General features: G+C 44.3%; 1 protein-coding gene across 1 annotated transcript in view; it reads left to right on the forward strand.

Annotated features, from left to right (window-relative positions):
• The window catches only part of LOC126470823 (nascent polypeptide-associated complex subunit alpha, muscle-specific form-like), a 269,583-nt gene that overhangs the window by 50,745 nt on the left and 200,559 nt on the right, over window positions 1–18,279 (forward strand). Inside the window, exon 3 of the mRNA XM_050098834.1 lies at window positions 4,845–5,096. Coding sequence (XP_049954791.1) covers window positions 4,845–5,096 — 252 coding nt within the window. The remainder of the gene's footprint in view (window positions 1–4,844; window positions 5,097–18,279) is intronic.

Below are 18,279 nucleotides of genomic sequence, written 5' to 3' on the forward strand. Positions count from 1 at the left end.
GAAGGAGAATTGTGGAAGCTTTGATATAGTTTGTGGGAGGCTCAAATTGCCCAATTTGCTGTATAGTGTCACGAAAGTCAGTGGAAAAAAGGAAAAGTTTGCTTCAACACCCCGTGGACGACGAAGTCATTAGAGAAGTCGTTGATAGCTGACACTGATGGAGAGTGATGCGACGTTTCCAGTATTTTTCAAGATTTCATCGAAGGCTTGTGGCAAACAATTTGTTCTAGACCAGTTGTATTAACTGTTTTTCGATTCACTAGAGCAGTAGTCGCGACATATGCAGAGTAACCAAGGAAACAAGCGATCATTTCCTGGAAAGTGCTTTGCAACCGAATCACTTTTGTTGGTGTTGGTTTCGGTTCGTTTTGGAACACCCGAACACGGTTCGTTCAAGTAGTGTTGAACGAAGTGTGATAGAAACCCGAACAACAGGGGGCTGACGTACTAGAACATGCATTGATACTATGAAATGGCGCATTGATAATGGCTATGCACAGGCCGAAATCTAGATTTGCCGAATAAAACCTGCAAGAAAAGGACGACTGATTGCTGCGCTCTATCATTTGAAAGGACCTCAAGAAGTGTGTTTACTTCGCAAGAGTGATAATACTGCTGCTAGTTTGCAATACACCTGGCATCTGATGGAAGCCACGTGTTTGATTTCGATTCAGCCACTAATTTTGGATGAAGCGAGAAACGATAAGTTTGCAGCGCTAACGCAGTTTGATGGCTTGCTACTGGCTCGCCGCTTGGTACAGTTAATTCGTAGATTTAGTTGTGGGCGTATGCAGTTCGAGAGAAGAACCTGCTACTCTGCTCCAAACGCCATAGTTCCCCAATTTCATTACATAACTGCAGAATATGCGTGGACACACACACACACACACACACACACACACACACACACACACACAGTCTCTGTAAAGTCGGGACAGTCCCATTTCTGCTTCAGCAGTTGTGCATAGCACCAAGCAGTATGTTTTCTTCCCGTGATATTAGTCGGTTTAACTATAAATTAGGTCGTAAATTCGTACCATACGCGAATTAGTCCGAAAGCAGAAGTACAAAGTGTCAACCTTGACCAGTGAATTGTGACGTGTACATGATAATTTGCAACGGTTGCAATTTCCGACAATTAACTTCCCCCTGCAATATGAGGTGAAACGACACACATTCGTGAAGCAAATACACCGTCTGATCAAAAGTACCAGTAGATCTCACGAGAGGCGAACCCTCCATTATAAAAGAAAACGGACTGTATTGTGTTGTCAGTAGGGAGGCTTTAACGACAGAACGGGTCGGTCGGGAGAGCTCAGTGACTTCGAAGGAGGACTAATCATTGGATGTGACCAGCTTAAGAAATCCATCAGACCATTTCAAACACTCTGAAGCTACACAAGTCTACTGTTGGTGATGTTACTGTGAAGTACTTACGCGAAGAAACAAACACAGCTAAACCAAGTCCAAGTGGAACTCATGTATTGCCAGACGGCGACCGTCGGGTAATGTGAAGGATGGTTATAAAAAAAATCCCACGAAATAAGCTGAAGGAATCACTCGTAATTTCTCAGGTGCCACCAACAGTCCAGCTAGCAGTGTGACTGTGCGTAGGGAGTTAAAGAGAATGGGGTACAATAGACCAGCACCTTCTCATAAACCACACATTTCTGTAGTAAGTGCTAAGCAACGCATGGGATGGTGCAAAGAGCGACGCAATTGGACTGTGGATGCCTGGAAACTAGTAATTCGGGGTGATGTATCACGCTGTATCCTGTGACAATCCGATGGTAGAGCTCGTGTTTGGAGAATGCCTGAAGGACGTTGCCTGCAATCATGTGTAGTGCCAACAATGATGTATGGAGGACGTGCTGTTAAGGGATGGGTGTATTTTTCGTGGTTATGGTGTGGTTCCCTTCTTGCGCCTAAGAAAACTATAAATGCAGAAGGACATAAACACATTTTAAAGGTTGTGTGCTTGAGTGCATTTTGGTGTCAGCGTGACACTGCACCCTGTCATAACGCATCTGTGAGGCTACAATTTGTGGACAATAACAGTCTTGAAATGGACTGGCCTGTCCTGAGTCCCGACCTGAACTCACAAGGGTATGGTCCAGTCCGACGTGTCGAAACTTACCCGACATTTTTCAAACATGCAGAATGTACCGAAAGAAATGCATTCTCAAAAAGTTAGCTGCTAAGGCGCACTGCAAGTATTTTTTAAAGATTGTGGAAGTTACTAATTTTTGCCGCAGGAAGAACTGCTTATAGCAGCCCCTAACGCGAGAATCGGCGAATAAAATGATGTAGCCGTGGCACGAGAACTTAGCGTACTTGCCATAATATTTGGCAAGAAGTAATTTTCACAATGCCACCAAAAGAAAAAAGTCTGAATACAGTTAATTTGTAATTATAAAAAAATTTTCATTTGTTATCCGAATATCTGTCCTGTTAACACCACTTTTTTTCACTGTCGGACAGCCTATATCGATGTCGGTAACAGACAAAAATAGTCGATATTCTCGATTCCCGGGATGGATGAACTATGTGTATAAATAATTAAGTTTGTACGGAACCGGCGCGTGAGTCCTATTCGCTTATATACGGAATTTAAAAAAAAAAAAAAAAAAACACTTGCAGTGTGCCTCAGAAGCTAAAATTTTGGCATTGTGTTTCTTTCGGTGTATTCTTCCTGCAGGTTTCGACTTGTCGGATCGGACCATTCCCTTGTCAGTGGAACACCTTTGGGGTAAGTTAGAATGTCGATTTCGCTACAGACCCCAGAGTCCAACATCACTACCTTATCTGGTTTCGGCTCTGGAGGAAGAATGAGTAGCCATTCATACACCTATCTAGGCGCTTCGGTCTGGAACCGCGCGACTGCTGCGGTCGCAGGTTCGAATCCTGCCTCGGGCATGGATGTGTGTGATGTCCTTAGGTTAGTTAGGTTTAAGTAGTTCTAAGTCTAGGGGACTGATGACTTCAGATGTTAAGTCCCATAGTGCTTAGCGCCATTTGAACCATTCTGCTCTCTCTTTGTTTCCCAACTCTCCTGAATTTCCCAACATGCATCTTTCCATTGCTCGCTAAACACCCTACAGTTTTTGAATAGTTTACGAATTAAAAATTACTATCTGTTCAGTAATATACACTTGACCGTAAAATTTCCTTTCGGACATATGGGAATCTTAATTTTTAAAACACCCCAGGAGTTTTATGCTCTTCTGTTTCATAGTTCTTTTGTTCTGCTGCTTTCTTTTCGTTGTGTTGGGTGTACGTTATTGTAGTCTGACTGTAATTTTTATTTCCAGGTATACTTTCAAACTTGCTATTCTCAGTTCTTCGATTCATTGATGAATTTTATCTGAATTAGAAACAAACGGTGTAACGCTGATTTGCAAAAAGAAGTTCGATTGTTTATGTTCCGTTTACCCGCATTCCTCCCTCTCTTTTTCCCTGCTTAAGGATCCAAAAACTTCCTCTAGGACTGCAAAGAACAGATTTAATCTATTGAATCTCCTTTGGTGATCCCTTCACAATTGTGAATTTCAAGTTATCCTGATGGAGTGTAATGGAAGCTGCAACGCTAATGTACACTGCCGGGGAAAAAATGCAATACCTTAGAGGACTGTGCTCGGTGTCACCAAGGTATAATACTTGGATACTGATAGTGTTTCATTCGCCACGGTTATAGGCGATCAGATGGCGCTCAGGAGACGTGGCTGTGAAGCCTCTGTTTTCATTCTGCAGGCAGTAACTGTGCTGAGATTTGGAGGTGAACAGTGTTCGCAACATTCATTCTAGGGTACAGCCGTGCCGACGAGTCGTTCGGGCACGAAATTCTGGCGTATGTTGCAACTGCCGTGTCATCTCGGATGATTAGGAATCGTCTGCTTGCAGCAGGATTACGACAAGTGTGCCTCTGGCCAGGCTACCACCGACACCACTCTGGTAGGTATCGTGAAAGAATTGTCTGAAGAGTGGAATTACGTTATCTGTTATCTTCAGTAGAGTAGGTTCTGCCTGCATGCGAGCGATGGACGTACACGTGTATGTTGTAGACTTGGTCAGCTGCCCGTTCCATAGTGCTTTCGCGCACGACGCATAGGTTCCATCCCAGGCTTTATAGTGTGGGGGGTCATACGTTGCAACTCGCGGTCACATTTGGTGTTCTGCAGGTTAAAGTTACCAGTGCTAGCTACATATCACCGGCTGTTACGTCGTGCTATTGCCGTTTCTTCGACAGGAAGGTGGTGAGCTTTTTCAGCGGAACCAGGGACAGCAAACAGCATTACCAAATTTTAACTGAAGGCTCAAGATCCTTGGGACACTCTGTCGCGTAGTGCCTTTCGCCACGTTAATGATCTTTTGCATGCGCGAGCACTCGCCTGCGTTGCCGCCCGGGTGCGGGTGGAGGGGAGGAGGGTGTGTGTGGGCAGGAGGAGCGTAAATCTGTATTCGCCCGACTGTTTGGTCCGAATTTGTCATCATCACACTCCTACCATAATGGACTACCGGTCACCTAAATTGTCAATTAAGTGGCCTTATCCTTCAGGCTGTTGAATTTTGTTTCCCTGGCAGTGTATTTGCTCATCCGTATGCACAGGCAAGTCGAATCTACCTTCTTTGTTAAATGTTGTAACTATAGGTTTTGTTAAAACTGAATATATTCCTGAAAGTCTATGCAGTCCTGAGAAAGTGGTAGTGCTCCGGTCTGAGTTTTGCGCGAGCAGTAGTGAAAGACAAACTCTGAGCATTCTGGTTGTGCTGTCAACTCGTTTGACTGTTAACGTGTGTGTCGAGGTGGAGGGCAGGTGTGTGAGGCGCGGCGCCGTGTGTTGCAGATGTACTCGTCGCAGGTGCGCGACTCGCTGGGCCAGCTGCACGTGGCGCACTACGCGGACGACCTGGGCGTGCTGGAGGAGCGGCGGACGCGCACGCCGCAGCCGCCGGGCCCCGGCCCCGGCGCCGCCCCCGGGCCCACGGCCGCCTGGCGCAAGGCGCGCCCGCCGCAGCCCCCGCAGCCGCCGCCCCCGCAGCCGCCCCCGCAGCAGCAGCGGTCCCCGCAGCCGCAGACGGCGCCCTCTCCGGGACAGGTAAACGCCGATTTCGTCATCGCGATCGTAATAGTCTTAATAGGGAGACTGAGTAACACGTCAGTGAACCCTTAAGAAGGAAGTGGACGACGACCTTATTTTCCGAAGAAAAGACTAATTAAGACGTGTGAAACTACACTGACAGAAAAAAATTGCAGCACCAAAAAAATAATTAATGTAGGGAATGAATACATTTGTCTAGCTAACATATTTAAGTTATTAACATTCTAAGGTCACAGGTTAATGTAAGCTGGTACATTAATAACTGGTGGAACCGCCAGCATGTTGGATGCACTCGTGCATGCATTGTATTACACAGGTGCCGGATGTCAGTTTTTGGTAGGGAGTTCAATCCTTGTTGTTCTTGGTCGGTCAGTACAGGGAAGGTTAATGCTGGTTGTGGATGACGTTGTGAGTTGTCGCCCGATGATGTCCCGTATGTGCTAGATAGGAGACACATCTGGTGATCGAGCAGGTCAAGGCAACACGTCGACCCTGTGTAGAGCTTGTTGGGCTACAACAGCGGTATGCAGACTCACAACTTCCAGTCTCAAAGTTATGTAACGCTCACGACCGTTACAGCATATATTTAAAGCAAGCCTGAATTCCAGCCTCATAGTGACGCTGTTAGCGCTATTCTCATGCCACTGGCGCGAAATTTTAACTGAGATCATATTTCCGGTGTAAAAACACACCTACCAACTTTCGTTTATGTCGCCCAAGTCCTCCTTGACGTCGCGATTTTTTTCCGTCACTGTGTTTTGATGAGTCAGTAAATAAGTCGCAAACTGGGATAGACACGTCTGAGCTGCGTGTACAGGCCTAAAATTTCTTTTCCTTTTCAGCATACTCCACTTGTAAAATTACGCATTTGTCCCAACGTTCGGCAAGACGTTTGAAGCCCGTAGTATAGAATTCTTGTGGCAGCGTTCCCATCAAACGCGTGCCCTCTCTGAATATAACAAGCTTATTTGGTTCCTTAAATTGCTGCAACCCGCAAGACCGATGTGTCCTGCTGGTAGCGAAATACCCCTAGGCGGGGAAACGAACTAGATAAGCAGGGCGGCCTGGACGCTCCTTGTTTGTGGCTTTTTGTCTTTTGCTGAATTCCTGTATCCAACTGCAGGCAAATTTGTATGAAATACAGTTCTAATCATGTACGGAACGAATTTCTCTTTCGACGCCCTCTCTCGACAGTCCCTCGGCTGACAAAAAATCTCGTTCTAGTCGGATACACACTCGTAGCACACGCGCCTTCTCGGTTTGACTGCAAATCGTTACTCATTGGCCGCGGAGTACTGCATATCGGACTTCTTCCACCCCACATGTGCTGCCATCTTCTAGATACGTATAGGCGCGGAATTTGAAACGATACGCGGAATTCTAGCATTTACGACTTATTTATTGACTTACCCTCGTGTACTGAAGGCTTTCACGACTGGATGTCTTAGCTGTTGGTGAGTCTTCCAGGTTGGATAGCATGGTCCACGGAACTTTTCCGTTCCTAACATTTCGTCCAGAGCTACACTGGAGATCTTGACAGTCTCCAACACGCGGAATTCTAGCATTTACGACTTATTTATTGACTTACCCTCGTGTACTGAAGGCTTTCACGACTGGATGTCTTAGCTGTTGGTGAGTCTTCAAGGTTCGATAGGCATGGTCCACGGAACTTTTCCGTTCCTAACATTTCGTCCAGAGCTACACTGGAGATCTTGACAGTCTCCAACACTCAGCGGAAATCGGAGTACGTCTGTAAATGTCCAGCGCAACTCCGGACGAAATGTTAGGAACGGAAAAGTTTCACGGACCGCGACCATAAAGCTCTGAAGATTGACGATCGGCTGAGACTGTCGTAATGCACCACGCATAGTCCTCACGGCGAGGGAAGAGTCCTGAGAGTTCAAGAGGGCTAGGAGTGGCTGCTCGAGCCCCTGCCACTAACGCAACTTTTAAGTTTCTATGGCGACGCCTCACTTGTGCCGGTCGACTATGACTTTTCTGTATACAGGGTGGTCCATTGATAGTGACCGGATCAAATATCTAACGAAATAAGCGTCAAACGAAAAAACTACAAAGACGAAACTTGTCTAGCTTGAGGGGGAAACCAGATGGCGCTATGGTTGGCCCGCTAGATGGCGCTGTCATAGGTCAAACGTATATCAACTGCGTTTTTTTTTTTAAATAGGAAACCCCATTTGTATTACATATTCGTGTAGTACGTACTGAAATTTGAATGTTTTAGTTGGACCACTTTTTTCGCTTTGTGATAGATGGCACTGTAATAGCCACAAACGTATACGTACGTGGTATCACGTAACATTCCGCCAGTGCGGACGGTATTTGCTTCGTGATACGTTACCCGTGTTAAAATGGACCGTTTACCAATTGCGGAAAAAGTCGATACCGTGTTGATGTATGGCTATTGTGATCAAAGTGCCCAACGGGCGTGTGCTATGTATGCTGCTCGGTATCCTGGAGGACATCATCCAAGTGTCCGGACCGTTCGCAGGATAGTTACGTTATTTAAGGAAACAGGAAGTGTTCAGCCTCATGTGAAACGTCAACCACAACCTGCAACAAATGATGATGCCCAAGTAGGTGTTTCAGCTGCTGTCGCGGCTAATCCGCACATCAGTAGCAGACAAACTGCGCGAGAATCGGGAATCTCAAAAACGTCGGTGTTGAGAATGCTACATAAACATCGATTGCACCCGTACCATATTTCTATGCACCAGGAATTGCATGGCGACGACTTTGAACGTCGTGTACAGTTCTGCCACTGGGCACGAGGGAAATTACGGGACGATGACAGATTTTTTGCGCGCGTTCTATTTAGCGACGAAGCGTCATTCACCAACAGCGGTAAAGTAAACCGGCATAATATGCACTATTGGGCAACGGAAAATCCACGATGGCTGCGACAAGTGGAACATCAGCGACCTTGGCGAGTTAATGTATGGTGCGTCATTATGGGAGGAAGGATAATTGGCCCCTGTTTTATGAATGGCAATCTAAATGGTGCAATGTATGATAATTTCCTACGTAATGTTCTACCGATGTCACTACAAGATGTTTCATTGCATGACAGAATGGCGATGTACTTCAACATGATGGATGTCCGGCACATAGCTCGCGTGCGGTTGAAGCGGTATTGAATAGCATATTTCATGACAGGTGAATTGGTCGTCGAAGCACCCTACCATGGCCCTTACGTTCACCGGATCTGACGTCCCCGGATTTCTTTCCGTGGGGAAAGTTGAAGGATATTTGCCATCGTAATCCACCGACAACACCTGACAACATGCGTCAGCGCATTGTCAATGCATGTGCGAACATTACGGAAGGCGATCTACTCGCTGTTGAGAGGAATGTCGTTACACGTATTGCCAAATGCATTGAGGTTGACGGACATTATTTTGAGCATTTATTGCATTAATGTGGTATTTACAGGCAATCACGCTGTAACAGCATACGTTCTCAGAAATGGCAACTTCACAAAGATACATGTATCACATTGGAACAACCGAAATAAATTGTGAGCCATATGTTTGTTACTATTACAGCGCCATCTATCACAAAGCGAAAAAAGTGGTCCAACTAAAACATTCATATTTCTTTACGTACTATACGAATATTTAATAAAAAATGGGGGTTCCTATTTCAAAAAACGCAGTTGATATCCGTTTGACCTATGGCAGCGCCATCTAGCGGGCCAACCATAGCGCCAACTGGTTTCCCCCTACAAGGTAGATAAGTTTCATTCTTTGTAGTTTTTTCGTTTGACGCTTATTTCGTGAGATATTTGGCCCGGTCACGATCAATGGACCACCCTGTATTGATGGCAGCCTTTTGCAGCACCTGCTTTAACCCTTGCAATACCAGGGGGCACGGTTACTTTATGCCCACCTTTTGAAAATCTTATAATCCAGTCACCTAAAATTTTGGAAAAATATTTAATGTTTTTAATGGATTCTTCTACCAGATTCCATAAACGTTTTAAATTTTTAGTTAAACTTAACCGAAAAATTTAAGTCTTACTAGTAGATGTCGCTTTCCCCAGTGAATGTAAGATTCAGTATTTTCAGGTTCGGGACCTTACTTACCAAAGGCATGTTGTGAGTAAAAGCCAACAACAATTAATGAAATTAGAATTTTTTAGATTAGGCAAAGTACTGCCCCCCCCTCCCCCCCGCCCCGTCCGGTTGGGATTATACGTCACTGAAAGTATGTTGTTAATATAAATCAACAACAATTAACGAATTTTTTCGTTTTTTCGGGTGAGCATAAAATAGCCCCCCCCCTCCCCTTGGTAATGCGTTTTATGGAAAATGTATTGCGCGTTATGGAAAAGGCGTTGATATTGCTAGGGTTAAAGCTGGAAACTGTATTACTTGCACTGAGGGTTCTTATTTCGGCGTACAGAGTAAGATTACGTACCTTCTGGGGAAAAAATGCCAAGTGATTAAAGTGATTACTGGTGGAACATTTTGTACTGTTTCAGAACTGGGTAGAAAACTGCCAAATGAATAGGAACACATTCCTAGCTATGTGCACAGAATCAGCGAATGTTGTGTAACTGGCCTTTGGTTGCGTAAGACTGTTTTTGCCACTAAAAGAGAGAGTGGGTATAGCAGTTTACAAAATTAGCCAGCTATATACCTTATAGAGTTCCTTCCAAGAAGTTAGATTTAGCTAATTCATCAGATACGCCATGATTCGTGTACATTTTTCCCTCTAATAAACGTGAAATGTGTTTCTTTTGTATACTTCGCTTAAAGTTTGTTGCGTATTCGACGTTTCAGCGAATCTAGTGGTACGGGCCAGCTGTAAAAGCCAATCGCACTTCCTTCTCGAGCGCCATGTGCTCGCTGTGTTGCGGGTACATGCAGAGCTTCTCCAAGTGTGGTTGCAAGCGCGCCTCCAACCTGACGTTAGCTACTGCAGTCTGCAGTCGGTCCAGTATATATTTTCCGTCACCTTTTTGTCAATGTATTGGCTTGTGGGCCGTGCCAATTCAGTCATCTCCATAGCAATGTCAGTTATGACGATACGAAGGCAAGGACAACACAGAACCCAGTCTCTGAGCCGGGAAAATTTCCTACCCGACCGGGAATCGAACCCGGGCCCCTTCGCGTAGCTGCCGAGGTGGACTTTTCCGTCACTTCACACGAAATCAGTTCGTTCCTATTAACTACGTGTGAAGCAGCAAGTAGCTACATGTAAACCTATTCATTACTCTAATGCGGTAAGCGTTTACATGGGAGCGAAAATAGATTGTGAAAGCTGAACTCCGTTATTGCCAGAATTGATATTTCGGTGACCAGACAGAAGCGATATTTCAAAATCAGTTTACGGGAAGCCGGATTGGATCTCGTGTAAAAGTATTGCGTGTCAGACATTACTGTCCAATATGACATCCATTGCCCGCGATTTTGCCTGTTTGAGCGTTAACGTTGTTTTTGGAACACAGCGCACGCCACGATGCTACGGACGCACCGTACCACAACAGACACGAATGTGATACATAGAAAGCATTTTGATTCGATCCCTCAATATCGGCGCTTAACAGCTTTGCGTTGTACTCATTTTGGGCGGGTAATTGGTACGCATACGTATAGCATGCGCTGTCTAATATGTTCCAAAATGCCGAGCATAAAAATGCGATTTTTGCCGTGCTCATAACTCTGGTTCTATTCGCGATAGAAAGGTAGGGTCAAATGTTTTGCACAGCCCTTGAGCTAGGGACCATTCGTGCACCCAACAGAAGGATCGTCTTACTGTAACCATCCTACCGTACAGGGTCAAAGTTTGAACATTATACCCTTCCTCCAGCTTAGGCAAATGGAGCAAGTCGGTTGGTTCTTTTTGCATTATATGGGGACTATGGTGCACCTGAAGGGACTAATGGAGGTACCATTTAGTACATAATTACGACTTAAAAATCATTTTGTTTTTAATGGGAAAAACCCACGTTTTCCGTCGACGCTGGATGTCGTATGTGAAACTGTATGAGCAGTATTTTTTGGACTGACTCTAGCTACACGTTCCAAAAGTGAAATTGCAAATATCGGCCGAAAAACCACAGAAAATACCCCTGACGACCCAAAGGAGAGACACCCGGTGTATACAGGGTGAATCGCGTAACACTTGCACTGCAAATACTGCGAAAATGGAAAATGCAACTGCTGTGCGGTTTTCACAGAATGGACTAGTAATCAGGGACTCGTATTGTTAGCCAATGAACAGATAGTAATAATACTTACAAAGTGTATTTTTGTGTATGAATACAATTTTTAAATGGTACAATGCGTATTGGCATTAACAAACTAAGCGTTTGGTAAATTAGAATGTCGTGGTCTCCTTTATAGATGAATTAAATATTCCTAGAATTCTCTCAGTTGACCGAATTGACCATTCGCCTTCCCTACAGCCGACCTTTAACATGCTTGTTCCATTTCGTGCCCATTGTAACGTACGGGCTCTATTATTCAAAGATTCCACCAGCCAGTCACTTATTCGAGAAGCTACTCCGTATCGCCGTTAGTAGATCAGTAGGCGACGTTGTGACACAGTGTGGAACGCCTTTTAGTAATTTAGGAAGACGGAATAGACCTATTCACCTGCAATTCTTATTCGAAGACGTCGTGCATGAATGAAGTAACCTGTTTTTCCCACGAACGATTTTGTTTCTTCCCTGAATCGGTGCGGATTCTTTAAAGAAGCTTGTTTTCGTCCAGGAACCTCATAATATTTCAGTTTAGCCTATGCTGTGGGTTCCTGCAACATAGGAACGGTGGCGATATTGGCCTATAATTATGGGCATCCGAGCTTTTATCCTTTTGTAAACAGGACACACCTGCACTCTCTTCCAGTCATGTACGACTATTCACTGCGCAAAAGATTCTAAAAAAATACAAAGGAGCTAATACCGCAGCGTATTCAATGCAAATCTGACTGGAATTCCGCCAGGGCCTGGTGTCTTATTGATGTGTTAATTGTTTTGTAGTACGAGAGATGGTAGTATTGTAATCTCACTTTTGTATCTGTACAGCGTTCAATAATTTATATGGAAATATTCTCATGAGTGAATACGTTTTTAAATGCGGAATTTTATATTTCTGCTTTCTCGTAGAGATAGGTTCAACACTAGAGTGATTCACGAGAGATTGAATGGAAGATTTGGACTCATTTATTGACGTCGCGTATGACCAGAAGTTCCTAGGATTTTCTGATTCGCTAGGATCTGACTGAAAATTATTATAACTTTCCTGCATTGCATGCACGAGTTGCTGTTAACTTTACTCTGTCAGTTTCCTTGCAGTCTTTTGCAACGGGAGTGTAGTAGTCTCTATTTTTACAACATTCTCCGAATGGAACCATTAAATGAAAGGGGGTCTTGACCATATTATATTGATGTACATGGCACGTATTTATCCAAACCACGATTCATGATTAGCGGGTAAGTAAATGATAAGAGTTGAAATTATCTGTGACAGCCGAACAGTCACCAGAATACATTAGTGGTGTTCGTGTTTAGTGTTGTTACCAGGCCTAGTAGTGTATATAATGGGCGTGAGCAGCGTCAGATGTTGAGTGACCGCTGTGAAGAATACAGACATGCTGCTTGCCCGTGTGGGTCAGGGTGATCACCACCTGACACAATTTGAAAGGTGTCTCGTTGGGGTCTCCATTTCGCCGGGCGATCGAACTGTGCTATAACCAGATTTATGGTTCATCTCGATGTGACAGTGGCCTAATGTTGGACCACATGGAAATGCGAGGGTAGGCATATTTGTCGTCAAGGTTCCGGTCGAACACGTCTAACCACCACAAGGGTAAATTGCCATATTATGTACCAACCACATCGTAACCCATTCACAAGTAGTGGGCTCCCGGCAAAATTCTTTATAATCCCGCACCATTGGTGGGAGACTAGCAGCACCTGGACTAGAGAATTACCGTCCCTTAGCGTAGGTTGCCGTTAATACCAAAGCACAAACAAGCTGTGTTTGGACTTATGCCGTGACCAGGAAGCATGCACAGTTGATGAATGGCGTCGTGCTGTGTTCAGTGATGAATCGCGGTTCTGCTATGCCTCGGACGAGCGTAGGCAAATATGCCTGCAATCTGGACAGAGGTCTCATTCGTACGATATTTTGGAGAGGCACAGTGGTGTTACTTCTGGCTTTGTCGCGCAGGGAGTCACAGGTATGACGAGGCCACAACTGGTAGCGATTGAGGCAGCGTTCGTCACGGATATCCTGTGTCCTCATGTGTTACGTCTAGTGCAACAGTATCGTGGTGCCATTTTTCAACAGGACAATGCTCGTTCACACATGGTACGTGTGGTTATGAACTGTCTGCGTGATGTTGATGTACTTACGTGCCCACTCAGATCTCCAGATCTGTGCCCGATAGAAATTGCGTGGTAATAGCTCGGACGTCAATTCCATACCAGTGCCAATATTCAGGATATCGAAGACCCGTTACAATAGTTGTGGGCCAGCTTGCCTCGTGAGGGGATACAAAGCCTGTATGACACACTTCCCAACCGAATCAGTGCATGGATACAGCACAAAGTGACTACAGCACCATATTGGTCATTGGGCTCATATTGCTAAGTTCTTTGTAAATTTGACCCGATTTTGTTATCATTGGAATAACGCCGCATTCCTAGTAAACCACTGAAGTTTCATTTCGTTTTCTTCTAACCTTCTGAGTGTATAACTTCTTTTTCCAGGTAGTGTATACTGCTAGTGTCAGTTCTATGAAACAAAAATATTCTCCTAGCTGTCTAGGTGATCTTTTGTGTTCGGTGACTATTACTTGCTGATCCCCCTCGTAGGTAACACTCTCCACGAGATTAGGTCTGTTTCTAATTAGGAGGTCTAAATTACTTTTTTCGCATGTGGTTTGCCGGGCTTGTTACTCGAGGCAGTTGTCAGTGTTTTCAGTGTTATAAGGGGCAGACAGATGGAAAGAAGTAAGTAAACTGTTCGTTATTTCAAAAGTAATCGCCGTAACTGTTGATACATTTATCCTCCTGTGAGACAAGACGGTCAGTGCTTTCATGGAAAAATATTTGGGGTTGCCTACTGAACCATGATTGTACCCAGCCGTGCACCTCTTCATCCGAAGCAAAACCGACGAACACGAATATCTTTCTTCAGCGCTTCAAAAATATGTAAATCGCATGGGGAGACATCGGGACTGTATGGAGGATATGAAAGGGCTTCCCAGCGAAACTTACGCTGTGTACTCGAAAGAACCTTAGCAACAAGTGGGCGGGCTCTCACACCACACATTCTCCATACAGTCCCGATCTCTCCCCATGTGATTTCCAAATTCTTGGAGCCCTGAAGAAAGACTTTCGTGGTCGTCGGTCTTTCTGTGTATGGACCCAGTCACTTGGCAGTGACACATCATACTAAAGGTACTTTCGTCTTTAAGTATTGGACACCAGTGTAGTTCGCTGTCAAATTCCTCTTGTACCTCACTATTTTTAAGTCTTCTGCTTGTCGCTATAAACTCCTATCCTGGAGAATCTAATCTATCGTTACGTATGTTGCGCGCAGTGCTGAAAATTTTCTTATCTCTACTTACGATTTCAACCCACATTGAATCTGTAGTATTAGGTGGAGCGACTGCTTCCTACAAGAGATGTGGGTTATGGGACTTTACTCTGAATCCTCCGGCAGTTAAGAACTAGTGTTTTAAGACCCTCACTCTCTGGCTTTGGTCTTCAATAACTGGTTTATCTGATGCTGGTTTTTCTATTTGTTGGTCTCGGAATATTGTCTAATCTACAAAAGGAAACCACGTGCATCCCACGTAATTCTTCCACAAAAGCGGCCGTTTTTTGTGTGCAGTACACGCCTGACCCATAGAGGACGTCTTCAGAAGTGTCTACTGTGCAGCGTAGGCCGAGGCTAGCTACGTTCACCACGTCCGGCAGTATCCTTTAAAAACTGAGAATCGACTCAGAATTCAGGACGCAGACGTCACTGGTGCGTATGTGAGCGACGCTCGGCAGCTGCTCCCATGGTGGCCTCTTCAATGTGGTAGACAATTCTTAAATTTTGTTGGTTTCCCTCACGTAACGCTATTTCCCTAAGAGGGAACATAACCCTCTGACACTGTAGACAAGGCACGTTGTCTCGTTCACAACGCGCTCTGCTGAACTGCACCGAGAACGCAGCTTTATTTCTACCTCCAACACACAGGTGACTTTATATTGTATACAGGGTAGTCAGAAAAGCGCACCAAACTGCTCAGCCTCTGGCTCGAATTTAGTCCTTACTATCGTCCCATATCCAATGCGGGTTTAGGAAACCAAACGAAGAAAAAGTTTGGCGACACCATTTTTTCAGGGACCCTTGAATTTGCGCGCGCAACGGCCCCATTTTTTTAAACTTCAATGCTAATTAACTCGGAAACGGCGCACCGTAACGATTTTTTTCTTAACAGTTGTTACTCAGTACAACCTAGCCTGCAACCCGCTTACAAATTTTTCAAACTGTTTCTGACCACCCTGTGTAACGATTTCCTGCGGTAGACAGAGTATTGAGAAAGAAGTCGCCGATAAAAAACAAGCTCCGTGCAAGTCATGGGGTGGTGCAGAACCTGTTTTTGAGCACTTAGCATAATGATACCAAAATGAACGATAGACAAAATGAAGAACCGTTCAAAAAACTGGCGGTTACACGTGGTGAAGACTAGGAACGTCTATGTGAACCCCTTATCTAAATAAAATATACTGTCTCTCCTCTTGGCGCACATCTTAGCCCGAAGACGGATATCATTTACCTCAAAAACCAGCTATAAAAGTAAAACATAGCCCTACGCCTGTATCCTGATCAGAGAGGAACGGAATTCTGTGCGCCATCCAGCCGTCCAGATTTAGCTTTGCCATCGTTCCTGCAAATCCTGCAACGCGAATGCTGGGAAGGTTCCTTTGCAAGAGAAGTAGCCGATTTTCCTCCCTTACCCAACCCGAGCTTCTGCTCCGTTCGTAGTGATTTCGTTGTTATTAATCTTCCCTCTTTTTTGTATCTGTGTTAAACGCTAAACACCATTTACCTTTCCTCATTACAGTTGCTTCTCTGTGTAATGTGGACAGTTCTTTCAGTATGATGAAGAATTGAATTCAGCCACTTTGCCGGATGCCTTGGATGTTTTCTCATATGTGGGTGCTGTTACATTAGGTGTACTACAGAGCGTGCACCACATTCGAGACTAGAACAAGTCACTACCGGAATAATCGGTGCACTCGATGAACAGGGAACTACAAATCACTAGTAGGAAGCAAAATACAGGGGTCAGAATAAATGTCACATATTGCTGAAAATTTAATACTGAACGCTGTGATCCAGCAGTACGTTATGATTTCAACTCATTTATTTGTTTGTAATGTAATTCTAGCGGAAACAGCTCACGTTTCTAATACGAAGGGGCAGTATGTGCAGTTTGTGGCAACTGTGTCATCTGTAAACATTGCAGTACTTCTACTGTGTGTCATTACGAGACTTGTGTTGCTGCAGGATGCTTTGGACAATAGTTAACATACGATCAGAGGCTCCGTATAGTCACACTAATGGAGCAGGGGACGAGACAGGTGGACATTACAATTACAAGACTGGCGCTGCGGGTCAAAGTAATGTCTCTAGATTCTGGAATGTGTTTCTAGTGACAGGATCAGTTGGGGATTGTCACAGAAGTGGACACGGAAGAAAAATAACAGGTGTGTGGGATCAATATCTGCGTATAACGGCAAGCAGAAACCCTCAACAAAGTGCAGTACGTGTGCGTGGCAGTTTCAAACAGCTGCAGGAGTGCAGGTTCAACACGAACGATATCAAATGGCTCCATCAGTACGGATTACGTGCCAGATGACCTGTCAAGGCTCATCCTCTAAATTGGGTTCGGATAGGGGCTAATGTTGCATGAGTACGAAACCATTCTTTGTGGACTAGACAGCAGTGGGACACAGTGTTTTTTTTGTGTGTGTGTGATACCTGTATCAGTCTCCACGGTGAAAATACTGACATTTTTATGTGGAGGCAACGAGGACAACTGTTACAACCTAACCTTCATGTAGACCGTCACCCTAATCAGTGCTGTTCAGTCATGTTATGGGATGGAGACGTGTATGGCTGCAGGACACCCCTTGTGTCAGTACATGGGAGGATGACTGGGGGTGAAGTATCGCGACGACATCTTTGCATTAATCGTGACTCCACTTGAGTAGCCCACATACAAAAGTCGCTAACTGCATGAACTGAGATAATCGCGAAAAACTCTTCTCATTCAAACTATTGAAGACTTTCTTTTCGAAAGATAAGTAAAAAAAATAATTACATTGTATTAATGTCTGAAATGTGCGATTATGTTTTATACAATAAAATCTTGAGTGAAGTATTGGCTTAGCGGTTTTTACACCCTTTTTACGCAGTTACAGGGTTTTGCAAAGCGTATGGATCCAATTACGAAGCAAACATTCGGTTGCAAAACCCGCCATTCGGTGATATGATATGTTAGGAATAACAAAAGGATGGAATTTAATTATTGCGAATATAAACAGAATACGTTTTATATTAAAGGATGGAATTTAATTATTGCGAATATAAACAGAATACGTTTTATATTAAAGACAAGTCAAAAAAATATACAAAATTGGCATATAAAAATACGAAGTCGACATTATTCTTCCAGGAAAAGCTGACTTATTTAACGTCAAAAAGAAGACAAAAATAAATGTTCAACGTTAGGTTTAAAAAAAAATACTCCATCGTGCTTTTCACATCACAAGATGTTGTAGAAAATGAAATAAGCTCCAAATTGCATCTTAGTAAAATATTGACAAAATTTTAGAAAATAATAAATATGGCGGAAAGTTACATCTCATTTAAAACAACAGCAAAAACTTTTCGTATATGAAATTGGCGGAAAATAGCTTGTAAGTGACATCGCCCTCAACGCTGACCATCAACTCAAAATCTCTTGCGGCTGCTTCCTCGTTCTGAGGATTGGCAGCGGCAGGGGTGACTTTGAGAGTGCCTTCCTGCCTGTCTAAGCCCCCGGTGTAGAATTTGAGTTTGTCATTGGCCTTCCAGTCTTCATCGAAGTGGAGCTTCAAAAGCCTTTTGACGTCACCGAGTTTGTTACTGAAAGTTCTACACCA

Source organism: Schistocerca serialis, chromosome 3 (assembly GCF_023864345.2).
Source record: "Schistocerca serialis cubense isolate TAMUIC-IGC-003099 chromosome 3, iqSchSeri2.2, whole genome shotgun sequence".
Classification (NCBI taxonomy): Eukaryota; Metazoa; Arthropoda; class Insecta; order Orthoptera; family Acrididae; genus Schistocerca; species Schistocerca serialis.